The sequence below is a fragment of the Notolepis coatsorum genome (genome assembly GCF_963971535.1).
Source record: "Notolepis coatsorum genome assembly, chromosome: 11".
Taxonomy (NCBI): domain Eukaryota; kingdom Metazoa; phylum Chordata; class Actinopteri; order Aulopiformes; family Paralepididae; genus Notolepis; species Notolepis coatsorum.
The window spans coordinates 94,756,763-94,769,686 of record NC_140175.1 but is presented as its reverse complement, the minus strand read 5'-3'; the positions used below and the strand labels follow the sequence as shown (position 1 = coordinate 94,769,686).

The 12,924-nt window shown below is 45.8% G+C and overlaps 1 protein-coding gene across 1 annotated transcript in view; it reads left to right on the top strand.

Moving 5' to 3' along the window:
• The window catches only part of itga1 (integrin, alpha 1), a gene marked incomplete at its 5' end in the record, with an annotated part of 54,376 nt that overhangs the window by 646 nt on the left and 40,806 nt on the right, over window positions 1–12,924 (top strand). The window contains 4 exons of the mRNA XM_084325007.1: window positions 280–425; window positions 2,570–2,713; window positions 8,206–8,457; window positions 12,243–12,373. Of these exons, the coding sequence (XP_084181133.1) occupies window positions 280–425; window positions 2,570–2,713; window positions 8,206–8,457; window positions 12,243–12,373 (673 nt within the window). The remainder of the gene's footprint in view (window positions 1–279; window positions 426–2,569; window positions 2,714–8,205; window positions 8,458–12,242; window positions 12,374–12,924) is intronic.

Here is a 12,924-nt window from a genome sequence, read left to right as displayed (position 1 = left end):
GCCTTGTATGGCCTGTAGAGCGCTGGTGGAGTGGCCCCGGCAGCATCTTAATAACATGTTATTTAATCAACATGTCACAAGGAAGACCCTGGCTTGTTCCAGACCTGCACTCTGTAAACCACATGTTGGCACTGACACTGTCGTATCCAGTGGTTTGACACTGCCTTTTCATGCATACGTGTGTGTGTGTGTGTGTGTGTGTGTGTGTGCGTGTGTGTGTGTGTGTGTGTGTGTGTGTGTGTGTGTGTGTGTGTGTGTGTGTGTGTGTGTTCTCTCTAGGTTATGACGTCCAGTCCGCCTCCACCCCTCACGGTGAGCTGTACATCGCCGGCGCGCCGCGGTACAACCACACCGGCCGAGTCATCATCTACCGGCTGGATGAGCACAATGACATCACCGTCTCACAGATACTGAAGGGCGAGCAGGTGAGCCATCATCTCCATGGCAACACAGAGACAGTATATTGTATTGTATATAATGTATATTGAACACTTTTGTTTACACTTGTTTACGTACTTTTGACTTTCTATTTTATACTGTATCTATTTTTTATCTAGCACACTCTCAGGAGCAAAACAGAAAAAAGCATTTCATATAAAAGTATTCTGTATTTTTTGTATGACAACTAATAAAGAAACTTGAACTTGAACTTGACACAGAGAGGTTGAAAGAGGTTCTCGGGAGTGAAGGCTGTTGTGGCTGTGTATGGTTCTTGCACACACTACTGAGGCTTCTGACTGTTTGTTAAAGTAATTAATTGTAAAATTGCCAATATGTTTTGTTTCTTCCTTGTTACTGATAGACTTCAATCATCCAATCCACCAAACAAGAGTCAATAGGAACTGCAGAATAAGCAGTTTGAATAAGATTTGGCAAATCTTTCATGGGCACAACCCACATACTCCGCTGTGCTGCTCATCTCACAAATGCATGTTCCTTACAAATGGGGCACCATTAAAAAGGGAAATAAACTGGCTTTCCAACTGTATAAAATGTATTGCCAAGAAGCATTGTTACAACAGAGAAATAATCTACCAAACACAAATTTCCGAACTTTTTGTTCTATGTTTATATATCCAGATGTGGATATATACAGTAAGAATAAATATATATACACGGTATATACAGCATTATTGTACATGCTATCATGCAGAGTTGAATGGAATATATGCAGGTGTATAAGTAGGTATATAGAAGGATTATATGCAGGTATATTCAGACAGATATGGATATATATATATGTGGTAAATATAAATATATAAATGTATATATATACGGTATATACAGCACTATTGTACATGCTATCATTCAGAGTTATATGGGTAGACTATAGTATGAGGTAGGTAGTACAGCAGATGAGTTTTTAAGACTTTTAAGTTCATAGCGATCTCTGTCAATAGGGTGGAATTGCACAGTGACGCCTCTTAATACAAACACACGCTCCTTAGCAAGGCAGTCTCAATTCAGTCTGTCGTTGCAGCAGCCCCCACTCCCGCTTGTAAAGTCACCCTCATAACCACGAAGGCTAACATGTCACAGAGCGTGTGTTTGATCTCAGGGGCGAGGGTTTGAATGAAAAGCAAATTGGATCCAGCCCATCATGTCTGAAATAAATAACCAAAGTCAGCAGCAGAGGGGTGGAAACACAGTCATATTATAAACGGCTTGGCCGACTCAGCAGTTCACCGCTACTGCTGATTGACTCGACGCGTTTATAAACAGGAAGCCTATTCATAGTTCAGTGATGATAGATTCAAATTGTCACTGTAAGACCTATTGAGTAGTTCTGAATCTGCAGCTCTGGCACTTTCATTTAATTTCAAATCTTTATTTAAACTCGAAAGGCAACTGATGTTTCCCTCATTTACAGTCACGTTGAGTGTACATACAGAAATAACAATACAACGTTTTTAAAAAGGCATCACACAGCATTATGTAATGGTTGTGAAATCGTCACCTTAAACTTCGATGCTCCCTGAGGGAGTTTCGAATCCGGGTCTCAGCGGGCAACAGGACAGACCGCTATACCAAGAGGTGAATTCACTCCTTTGTAACGTGCCTATGTGTGTTTTGAGGATGAGAGTGAGTTTAACCCATAGCACCGCTACTCACCCCAGTCACTTCCCAACATCTGAAGTCCTTCGAGACTGTGCTTTGCGGTACCATCTGTTACACATATACAATCACAACAATAAGGGAACGAGGCGAGACAAAGGCAAGGATAACAAATCAATAAAAATACGTACAACTTGATTGACAATAGTTGGAGTCAGATCATGGTTTTAAAACTCTGCAACAGCGGGGAGAATCTCTAGCTTCAAGCACTGTTGGAGATCCTATGGTCCCAGGTCCAAACCCACTGGGTTACATTGGTGACAGCGGTGGTGTCTCACTGCCCTGCTGTGAATCTGTATCCAGGTTCATGTAGCAATGGGGGTGGGCTCTCTGGGCCTTCAGTGCAGCCGCCTGTGGATCCTTATGGTCCCAGGTTTAAATCCACTGGGGTACACATGTATGTATCTGATGTCTCGCTGACCTCTGACCTGTGTCTGACCCTCCTCCTGTGCAGATCGGCTCCTACTTCGGCAGCGTCCTGCAGACCGTCGACGTGGACATGGACTCCTACACGGACCTGCTGCTGGTGGGCTCTCCCATGTACATGGGCACAGACAGGGACGAACAGGGACAGGTCTACGTCTACAAGCTCAACGAGGTGCTTAGAGAGGAGGGACAGTGCAGTCCCCTGTGTGTGTGTGTGTGTGTGTGCGTGCGTGTGTGTGTGTGTGTGTGTGTGTGTGTGTGTGTGTGTGTGTGTGTGTGTGTGTGTGTGTGTGTGTGTGTGTGTGTGTGTGTGTGTGTGTGTGTGTGTGTGTGTGTGTGTGTGTGTGTGTGTGTGTGTGTGTGTGTGTGTGTGTGTGTGTGTGTGTGTGTGTGTGTGTGTGTGTGTGTGTGTGTGTGTGTGTGTGTGTGCGTGCGTGTGTGCATGTGCAGACAGTATTAATTCTGAGTAATGAAAGACATGGTCATTTTGCTGCCCTAGTGATTGATCTTTTCACCCTGCTGCACATTCTGCCCCACCCCAATCAGTGATGTCAGAGTGCCTCTCTTTTTCTTCCTAAACAGGCTGATAGTACCCCCAAAGAGGTACTCTGACATCAGAGCAGGGGTGTAAAAAGTACCCAGAAATGATACTTAAGTGAAAGTATGGGTACCGTCTCAAAATCGTACTCAAGTAAAAGTCAGAGTATCTGGCTAAAAACACACTTGAGTAAAAGTAAAAAAGTTTCTACTTTTAAATGTACTTTAAAGTGGAGATGAAGCAGTGCGATAAATACATATTCATAGCATTACATTAGTATTTAGATAAGCCACAGAAAAAATCACGTTATAAAAATAAGCAGTTTCTAAGAAAAAACGATTTGTTATGTGCATTTTTGAAGCATTTATCATTATGGGCGCGGCCATTTTGTTGCTGACGTCATGGGGCTTGTTTGGTGTATACACTGCTGGTTAGCTGCCTATAGTGAATGGGTCAGTCAGTAAATAAAATGTTGCCTACAAAACAACGGGACCGCGGTGGTTCTGTTTGTATTGCTCCTGGCTGTTCAAACTAATTTTACCATGTGAGAGAGAGGAAAGTTGGTTAATTTCCACAAACTACCAGTGAAAAAAACAGTGTTGTTGGCATGTTGGCTCAGGCTGGCTGCACTCAGGCGGCGTGATCAGCCTGTTGGACAGGGAATGAAGATCCCCAGAGAACACTTCATTGCCTCGGATTATGTTGTTGGGGGTGGAAGGTTTGTCCAGAAGACCACTAATCAGCTGAAGCCTGATGCGGTTCCCTCGGTCTTCGACAGACAGACCGGCGTTAGCTCTCGGGAGCGATGGCTAGCTAGTTAGCACCAGCCGGGGACCGGCGTTAGCTCTCGGGAGCGATGGCTAGCTAGTTAGCACCAGCCGGGGACCGGCGTTAGCAATCGGGATTGTCGCGGAGCATTCAGCCTGCTGGCTACCTAGATCCACTTCAACCAGCGACGCGGAGCATTCAGCCTGCTGGCTACACAGCTTGTCGGTGTGCTAATAGCCTCGGCAAGCTAACGGTAGCTGGCTACACAGCTTGTCGGTGTGCTGGAGCCTCGGCAAGCTAACGGTAGCTGGCTACACAGCTTGTCGGTGTGCTGGAGCCTCGGCAAGCTAACGGTAGCTGGCTCCAGGCTATTAGCACATCGACAAGCTGCTGGAGCTCCTGACGCTCGGCTGGTTGAAGTGGATCTAGGTAGCCAGCAGGCTGAATGCTCCGCGACGCTGGTTGAAGTGGATCTAGGTAGCCAGCAGGCTGAATGCTCCGCGACGCTCCCGGTTGCTAACGCCGGTCCCCGGCTGGTGCTAACTAGCTAGCCATCGCTCCCGAGAGCTAACGCCGGTCCCCGGCTGGTGCTAACTAGCTAGCCATCGCTCCCGAGAGCTAACGCCGGTCTGTCTGTCGAAGACCGAGGGAACCGCATCAGGCTTCAGCTGATTAGTGGTCTTCTGGACAAACCTTCCACCCCCAACAACATAATCCGAGGCAATGAAGTGTTCTCTGGGGATCTTCTGTGAGGTTTTGTCCGCTGCTCACCTACTCGCTCTGTTCCTTTAAGCCTACTCGCTCTGTTCCTTTAAGCCTACTCGCTCTGTTCCTTTAGTTTTCTGTTAATCAATTGCATTCTCCTCACCTCACTAGCCCCCACCCTCGCGTTCGTTTGCTCTTCAGCAACCACACCCTTGGACTACCTGTCATTATGTGTTTGATTGGTCTGGTGCCGAACACACACTTCTAGTTTCAAGTATCAATTACCTTCACGCACCTGATGTGCATTCTAATTAGTTCCCCTGTGGGCTTTAAGTACCTCGCTCTCCCCTCAGTTCCTGTCGGGTCGTCCCGTATCATCCCTTATCATTCCGTATCATATCTCTATCACCAAGACTCCTTCGGGAGGTTCTCTGTCTGTTATGCTGCTTTCATCTCCGGCGTGAGATGCACTCTAGCCTTCGCCTCCTGTCTCCGTTTGCCTGGAAGGAGACACTGGACTGCGCTCTCTAAACTTCCACGGGAGGTATTCCAGTGTCCCACTTCAGACCTCCGCGCAGCAGACGTCCAGACGTGCATTCAGACCTCCGCGCAGCAGACGCCCAGACGCGCATCCAGACCTCCGCGCAGCAGACGCGCTCTTCACTCCAGACGCGCATCGCTTCCTAATACTCTACGGGAGGATGCGTCTCTCCGAGCCAGGCGCGCTCTTCCGCGCAGACGCGCATCCAGACCTCCGCGCAGCAGACGCGCTCTTCACTCCAGACGCGCATCGCTTCCTAATACTCTACGGGAGGATGCGTCTCTCCGAGCCGGCGCGCTCTTCCGCGCAGACGCGCTCTTCACTCCAGACGCGCATTCAGACGCACTCCAGTTGCGTCCTCCGTACCGGCGCGTACTCCAAGCAGACGCGCACCACTCAGACCTCCGCGCCAGATGCGCCCTCCGTACCGGCGCGTACTCCAAGCAGTCGCGCACCACTCAGACCTCCGCGCCAGATGCGCCCTTCGTACCGGCGCGTACTCAAGCAGTCGCGCACCACTCAGACCTCCGCTTGGACCACCCGGTTCCCCGTGGCGACGCGCTCGCCCCGTTTTGATCCTACTCTCTTTACGCACAGAGCCTGGGTGAGTTTTTATGACTGTCTTTGATCCTATTCGTTTTTCGTGTGTTTAAAGACACTGAAGATATCCAGCTTTTTGTCAGACTGTCACTCACCCAGCGTCAGCTTTTTGGACTGTTCATTGGGATAATATTTGGCCTTAACATCACTCACAGTGTGTATACACACCGAAGATATTATCACTTGGATTTGTGTTTGGGACTTCGCTCACAGTGTTTATTTGCACCGAAGATTCTATCACGTGGATTTGTGTTTGGGACGTTTACTCACAGTGTGTATTTACACCGAAGATTCTGTCACCTGGATTACTCTGTTTTTGGGACAAGTCACTTCTCCTGTTCACCTGCTCTGTTCCCTACTGTACTCTGTGATAACCCGCTCCCTCTCTCCCTCTCGGTCCCGTTTACCACCTCGGAGATTCTGCCGAGAGAAATCTGCAGAGCGGCTCTGACGTCACCGTCTGCTTCCCCAGACTAACCATCCCGGGAGAAGCTGCAGAGCAGCAACATTCATTAATGCTTGTATCCCAGGCGTTGTCTGTTTTCTCTGTCCCTGTAAGCAGCTCCAGCCCTCGCCCTGTTCCAAGGCCTTACCCTGTTTTCCTAGTCCTCCCTGTCCCCAGCCCGCCTCCGCGGGCCTCTGTCCCTGTTTCCCCACTCTAGTCCTCCTAGTCCTCCCTGTCCCCAGCCCGCCTCCGCGGGCCTCTGTCCCTGTTTCCCCACTCTAGTCCTCCTAGTCCTCCCTGTCCCCAGCCCGCCTCCGCGGGCCTCTGTCCCTGTTTTCTCCTCCTAGTCCTCTCTAGTCCTCCTAGTCCTCCCTGTCCAGTCCTCCTAGTCCTCCCTGTTTCCTGCCTTGTCCCTTGCCCCGGCCCTGTTCCGTTAGCCTTCCCTTTGCCTTCCCCTTAGCCAGCTCGCCTCTTAAAGGCACTGTACCTTTCCCATTCTTGTTATCCAGTATTTTGTGTTCTCCCTTAAAGGGACAGTGCCGTTTTCTGTGTGTTTCAATAAATGCCCAGTTCTTGGCTTACTCTCATACCTGTCTTGTGTTGTGCGATTGGGGTCGGTTACAAACCATAACATCTTCATTCCCTGTCCAACAGGCTGATCACGCCGCCTGAGTGCAGCCAGCCTGAGCCAACATGCCAACAACACTGTTTTTTTCACTGGTAGTTTGTGGAAATTAACCAACTTTCCTCTCTCTCACATGGTAAAATTAGTTTGAACAGCCAGGAGCAATACAAACAGAACCACCGCGGTCCCGTTGTTTTGTAGGCAACATTTTATTTACTGACTGACCCATTCACTATAGGCAGCTAACCAGCAGTGTATACACCAAACAAGCCCCATGACGTCAGCCATGACGTCAGCAACAAAATGGCGGCGCCCATGTTGAAAACAGGGATATTATATTTGATTTTTCAGACAAATAAGATAGATTTCACATTTGATTATAGAACCCTGTTTTACACAAGGTACACAACAAACAAACTAGGATCACATTGTTCACTGCTTCATCTCCACTTTAAAGTAAAGACTTTTTTCTGACTGTCTATTCTTCTGATAGCAGGTGTTTAATCAAAGATCCCCGCTTTCTAGTCTTGCACAAGGACCAATCAGCATGGGTATGGCCGGGTTCATTTTCCATTGATGGGGATTTGATTGGCTGTTTTTAAATAAAGCGCGGCCGCAGGATTAATAACGTTAGCGTTAGTTTGGCCAGAGAAACAAATATACGAATTAAAATGGTTGGACCTGCGAGATTTGTACTTTGTAGGTCTGTATTTTAAATGTAAGGAGTAAAAAGTATGTTTTTTTTCTCTGAAATGTAATTGAGTAAAAGTACAAGTATACAAACCTAATAATACTCGAGTAAAGTACAAATCCCCAAAAACAGTACATAAGTATTGTAAGTATTTAGACCCCTGCATCAGAGATCGGGGGTGGTGGGCAGAGTGTACGGCAGGGTGAGAATAGGGGAGCAAAGTGGTCACGTCTTTCACAGACATACCTTGGAGAAATCATGTTCCTGTCTATTTTAGCTAATTTAGTTAAAGGGGAACTATTTTACTATTTCTTTCACTATTTGGGCACTTTTACACAATTCCTGTGAGTCTATGGAACACCTCTGTAATATATATTTTTTTTTTATTCATTGTTTTGTATTTCTAATCAAGTCCTCAAAAACAGCATTTTTCTACCTCAAGATTTCGAGCTGTTTTGAGCCTGGGCTGCAGGGCGGCTCCTAAACCACTGCGGAGCGTCGTCTTCGCCTGAACATTAACATGCAGCAGTGACTATTTGACATCACATATAGGCACATTTTCAAACGACTCAGTTCAGTGAGGGTGAATATTGTGAGAGGAGAATTGGAAGAATGCGCCAATATGAGAATTTTGAGACATAGATCATATTAATATAAGTTCACATAGCTAGGAAACAATGCTAAACACTCAAAAAGGCCATTTATAAGATAGTTCCCCTTTAAATAATTCCCCTTCTCTTTCCTTTCTAAGGAGGGCCAGTTTGAGCACCAGTTCACCCTGAAGCCTGTCAATCAGTCCTGCTGCACCGCCCACACCGCCGGCTGCACCAATAAGAACGAGCCGTGTGGCGCGCGATTCGGCACGGCGATCGCGGCGGTGCTGGACCTCAACCTGGACGGTTTTAACGACGTGGCAATTGGCGCACCGTTCGAGAATGACCACAGGGGGGCCGTCTACATCTACCACGGAGCGGAGAAGTCACTGAAAGAGAAATATGTACAGGTAATGATGAAAGGTAATACGAAAGACAGGTAGACAGAGAGACAGACAGGTAATGACAGAGAGGGAGACAGAGAGACAGACAAGTAATGACAGAGAGACAGACGGGTAATGACAGAGAGGGAGACAGAGAGACAGACAGGTAATGACAGAGAGGGCGACAGAGAGACAGACAGGTAATGGCAGAGAGGGAGACAGAGAGACAGACAGGTAATGACAGAGAGGGAGACAGAGAGACAGACAGGTAATGACAGAGAGGGCGACAGAGAGACAGACAGGTAATGGCAGAGAGGGAGACAGAGAGACAGACAGGTAATGACAGCGAGGGAGACAGAGAGACAGACAGGTAATGACAGAGAGGGAGACAGAGAGTCAGACAAGTAATGACTGAGAGACAGACGAGTAATGACAGAGAGGGAGACAGAGAGACAGACAGGTAATGACAGAGAGGGAGACAGAGAGACAGACAGACAGGTAATGCCAGAGAGGGAGACAGAGAGACAGACAGGTAATGGCAGAGAGAGAGAGAGAGAGACAGACAGACAGGTAATGACAGAGAGGGAGACAGAGAGACAGACAGGTAATGACAGAGAGGGAGACAGAGAGACAGACAGGTAATGACAGAGAGGGAGACAGAGAGACAGACAGGTAATGACAGAGAGGGAGACAGAGAGACAGACAAGTAATGACAGAGAGGGAGACATAGAGACAGACAGGTCATGACAGAGAGGGAGACAGAGAGACAGACAGGTAATGACAGAGAGGGAGACAGAGAGACAGACAGGTAATGACAGAGAGGGAGACAGAGAGACAGACAGGTAATGTCAGAGAGGGAGACAGAGAGACAGACAGGTAATGACAGAGAAAGACAGGAAAGATAAGAAGATACGAATATTCCTTTATTGATCCCCTTGGGGAAATTCGGGCAGCATGGGGGGGGCGGGGGGGGGGCTGTAATAGTAGAAAGACAATAGAATTAGATCTGAATCTAATAATATGAGAAAAATAAACAGTGTAAACAATATAATTAACTCTGAATATAAAAAGATGAAAAAAATACTAAACTAATATGTAATATATAAATAAACTACTAAAAAAAACAAAGGTGCAGATGAGGGTCTGTCTGCTCTCAATAAATATAAAACATTTTAATCTGAATGTATACTAAGAGTTTGATGAGTAAGAAAACAGTATACACAAGGTACCCTAACTGGCATGATATACATCATATGTTGTAGTCAGAAAGACAGAGAGACAGACAGGCAATGACACAGACAGGCAGGTAGACAGACAGAGACAGCTGCTGTAAAACACAGCAGAGACGAGATTCATGATGTTTTTTGGGGGGATATTTACGATTTAATAGGCACACTTATAAGTAGGGATGTCCGATATTATCGGCCGATATTGGCATTAAAATGTAATATCGGAAAATATCGGTATCGTTTTTTTTTTTACATTTATTTAACCTTTTTACCCAGGCAAGCAAGTAAGAACAAATTCTTATTTTATTTATTGTCAAAAGTATGCATAATGTTGTGTTAATTCCACAACAAGAGATATGTAATGTTAATTACCTGAAATAATTCCGTTTTTTTGGGGGGGGGGGGGGAACCCCGTATATATCAGTATCGGTTGATATCGGTATCGGAAATTAAGAGTTGGACAATATCGGTATATCGGATATCGGTAAAAAAAAAGCCAATATCGAACATCCCTACTTATAAGTATTTTTTACCATATTTTTGCTATATGCACGAAGATTCTTTAAGTGTTAATAAGCCCCTTTCTAACTGGCATAATTCTAAAATGCAAATTGTAAATGAAACCTTTACAGAATGTAAATACATTAGAAACTACAGGTTTATTCTCACTGTCAAGCCACTCACTCAATCAATCCTTCACTCCCGTCACGGTTTGGTTTGGCTGTCAGTGGTGGGGCAACCCGTTTGTTCACATTTAGATTACAGATTTTAAATCTTTACATTTTGTATTGATTCTTTATTTAAGCCTCAGAGACACATTGAGGGGTAGAGCGCCATCTTCAGTGATGCCAAGATTATTAAATCTTTTTTAAAGAAAATCAAACAGATTTTTTAAATGCCCAAGAGTTAAATATTTATACATTTTATTGCGATTCATTCCAAGAGTGCGGAGCACAGAAGCTAAATGTAGTCTTTCTCCCAAATCAGAATTAAGATAAGATAAGATATTCCTTTATTGATCCCGTTGGGAAAATGTGGGTGTCATAGCAGCATGGGGGAGTTTGGAGGGGAAGTACAGGTATGGGAAGGGTATAAATATAGGCATAATAAATATAGACATAAATATAGGCAATAAAATTCAATCTGAATATAAAAATATGAGAAAAATAAACAGTATACACAAGGTGCAGGTGAGGGTCTGCACCCTAACTGGCATAATATACGTCATACGTTATAGTCCAAGCAGGTTTTTTCAGTGGTCAGAAATTCCTAATTGTTCTCGAGTTCAGCAGCCATTCGTTCTCCAGCTGCTGGCAGTAGCGCATGGCATGCCCACCGTCATATCAATAATATTTGAATGTATGGAATGAGAACCATGTTGACTCGAACCAAGTTCAATTTCTTGGAATGAGCACACAATATAATGGTCACCACATTATGGTCTGTAATGAAGAGCTTGGTGACTCAAAAGAGATTCATTTGGAGATCAATGTTTTAAACTCTGCAACAGAGGGGAGAAACTCAAGCTTTAAGGACTGTTGGAGTTCATTCCATGAGCTAGGTCATAGCAAAATGCAGATTTACCCTGTTCAGAGCAAACTCGAGGAACCTTAAGGACCAGCCAGTCACTAGAACGGATTCCATATAGGTACCAATATTCCATTACAATAATGATGTAGTATAAGGAGGTACAGTAGCTTACCAGTAAGGGCCTTAAAATGAACAAATGTCTGTGTCAAGTTTCAAGTTCAAGTTTCTTTAATAGTTGTCATACAGAAGTACAGAATACTTTTATACAAAATGCTTCTTACTGTTACGCTCCAGAGACTGTGCTAGACAAGATAAGTATCAATAACATAGTATAGCATGTAAATTAGAAGGGCTAACCAACCTTCTCATAAAGGACACAGAGTGATGAGTGTCGTATCTATCATTAGTGATGAATCTGAGGGCAGAGTGATAGACAGAGTCCAGTAGGGGTGTAACGGTACACAAAAACCACGGTACGTACCTCGGTTTTGAAGTCACGGTTCGGTACGGGTTTTCGGTACAGTGGGGGAAAGTTTGGCTTTCCATCTTCCACTCAGGGGTGATGTAGTGTGCAGTAACTAATTGTACTTGTAGGGCTGTCAACGTATATTATATATTGAAATGAATAATCGACTTGTACATTTTTTTAAATAATAATTATAATATTAGATTGCGAAAAAACAGCCCCCGGTGGGCGGTTGTTAGTGGTTAACATACCGCTGTATTCGTTCGGTACACAGCCGTTCGGTACGGAGGCTTGATGCTTTGTGATGTCAAGTGTGATGCTTTATGCCAGGTTTGTTATGGTACGCCCACTTTTGAACGATCAAATCAAATCCTTCCTGATGTCATGTCCCGCCTGTTTCACCTTTACGAAAGCTAAATTGCGTGCTTATTCCACAAAATCTAACTTACATCTAACACATTCCAAACAGTCAAATATCCCCACTGATGTGACCTTTAACCCGAGGAACACGGAGTGGAAACCAGTCCCCGGGAGCAGGTTTGATTAAGTTCCTACTCCTTCATGTATCGTGTGGTGTGTCTTGACAGCGCATCCCAGCAGGAGGCGACGGTGAGAAGGTGAAGTTCTTCGGTCAGTCGATCCATGGAGTCATGGACCTGAACGGGGACGGAATCACAGACGTTACCATAGGAGGCCTGGGAGGAGCATCGCTCTTCTGGTGAGAGCATCTCTCTCTCTCTCTGTCTCTCTCTCCCTCTCTCTCTCCGTCTCTCTGTCTTTCTTTCTCTCTCTCTCAGTTTCCTTCAGTCTCTCTCTCTCTCAGTTTCCTTCAGTCTCTCTCTCTCTTGTTCTCTCGCTCTCTCTCCCTGTCTCTCTCTGTCTCTCTTTCTCTCCCTCCATCTCTCTCTCTCTCTCTGTCTCTCTGTCTTTATTTATCTCTCTCTGTTTCCTTCAGTCTCTCTCTCTCTCTCTCTCTCTCTCTCTCTCTCTCTCTCTCTCTCTCTCTCTATCTCTCTCTCTCTCTCCCTCCCTGTCTCTCTCTCTCTCTCTCTCCCCCCCCCCCCTTCCCTCTCCTTGTCATTCTGACATACAAGCTCACCCCCCACATGTCACAGTAGTAGTGGAGCTCGTCTCCCTAGACCTCATCATCCCACAGAACCGCGAAAGCGATCTTATCCATCGAGCATTGTTTTAGCCCAGTTTACACAGCTGCACATCTCCCTCTGGATGTGTGGGGTTTGGAACCAACAACTTCCCAACGATCTCCCG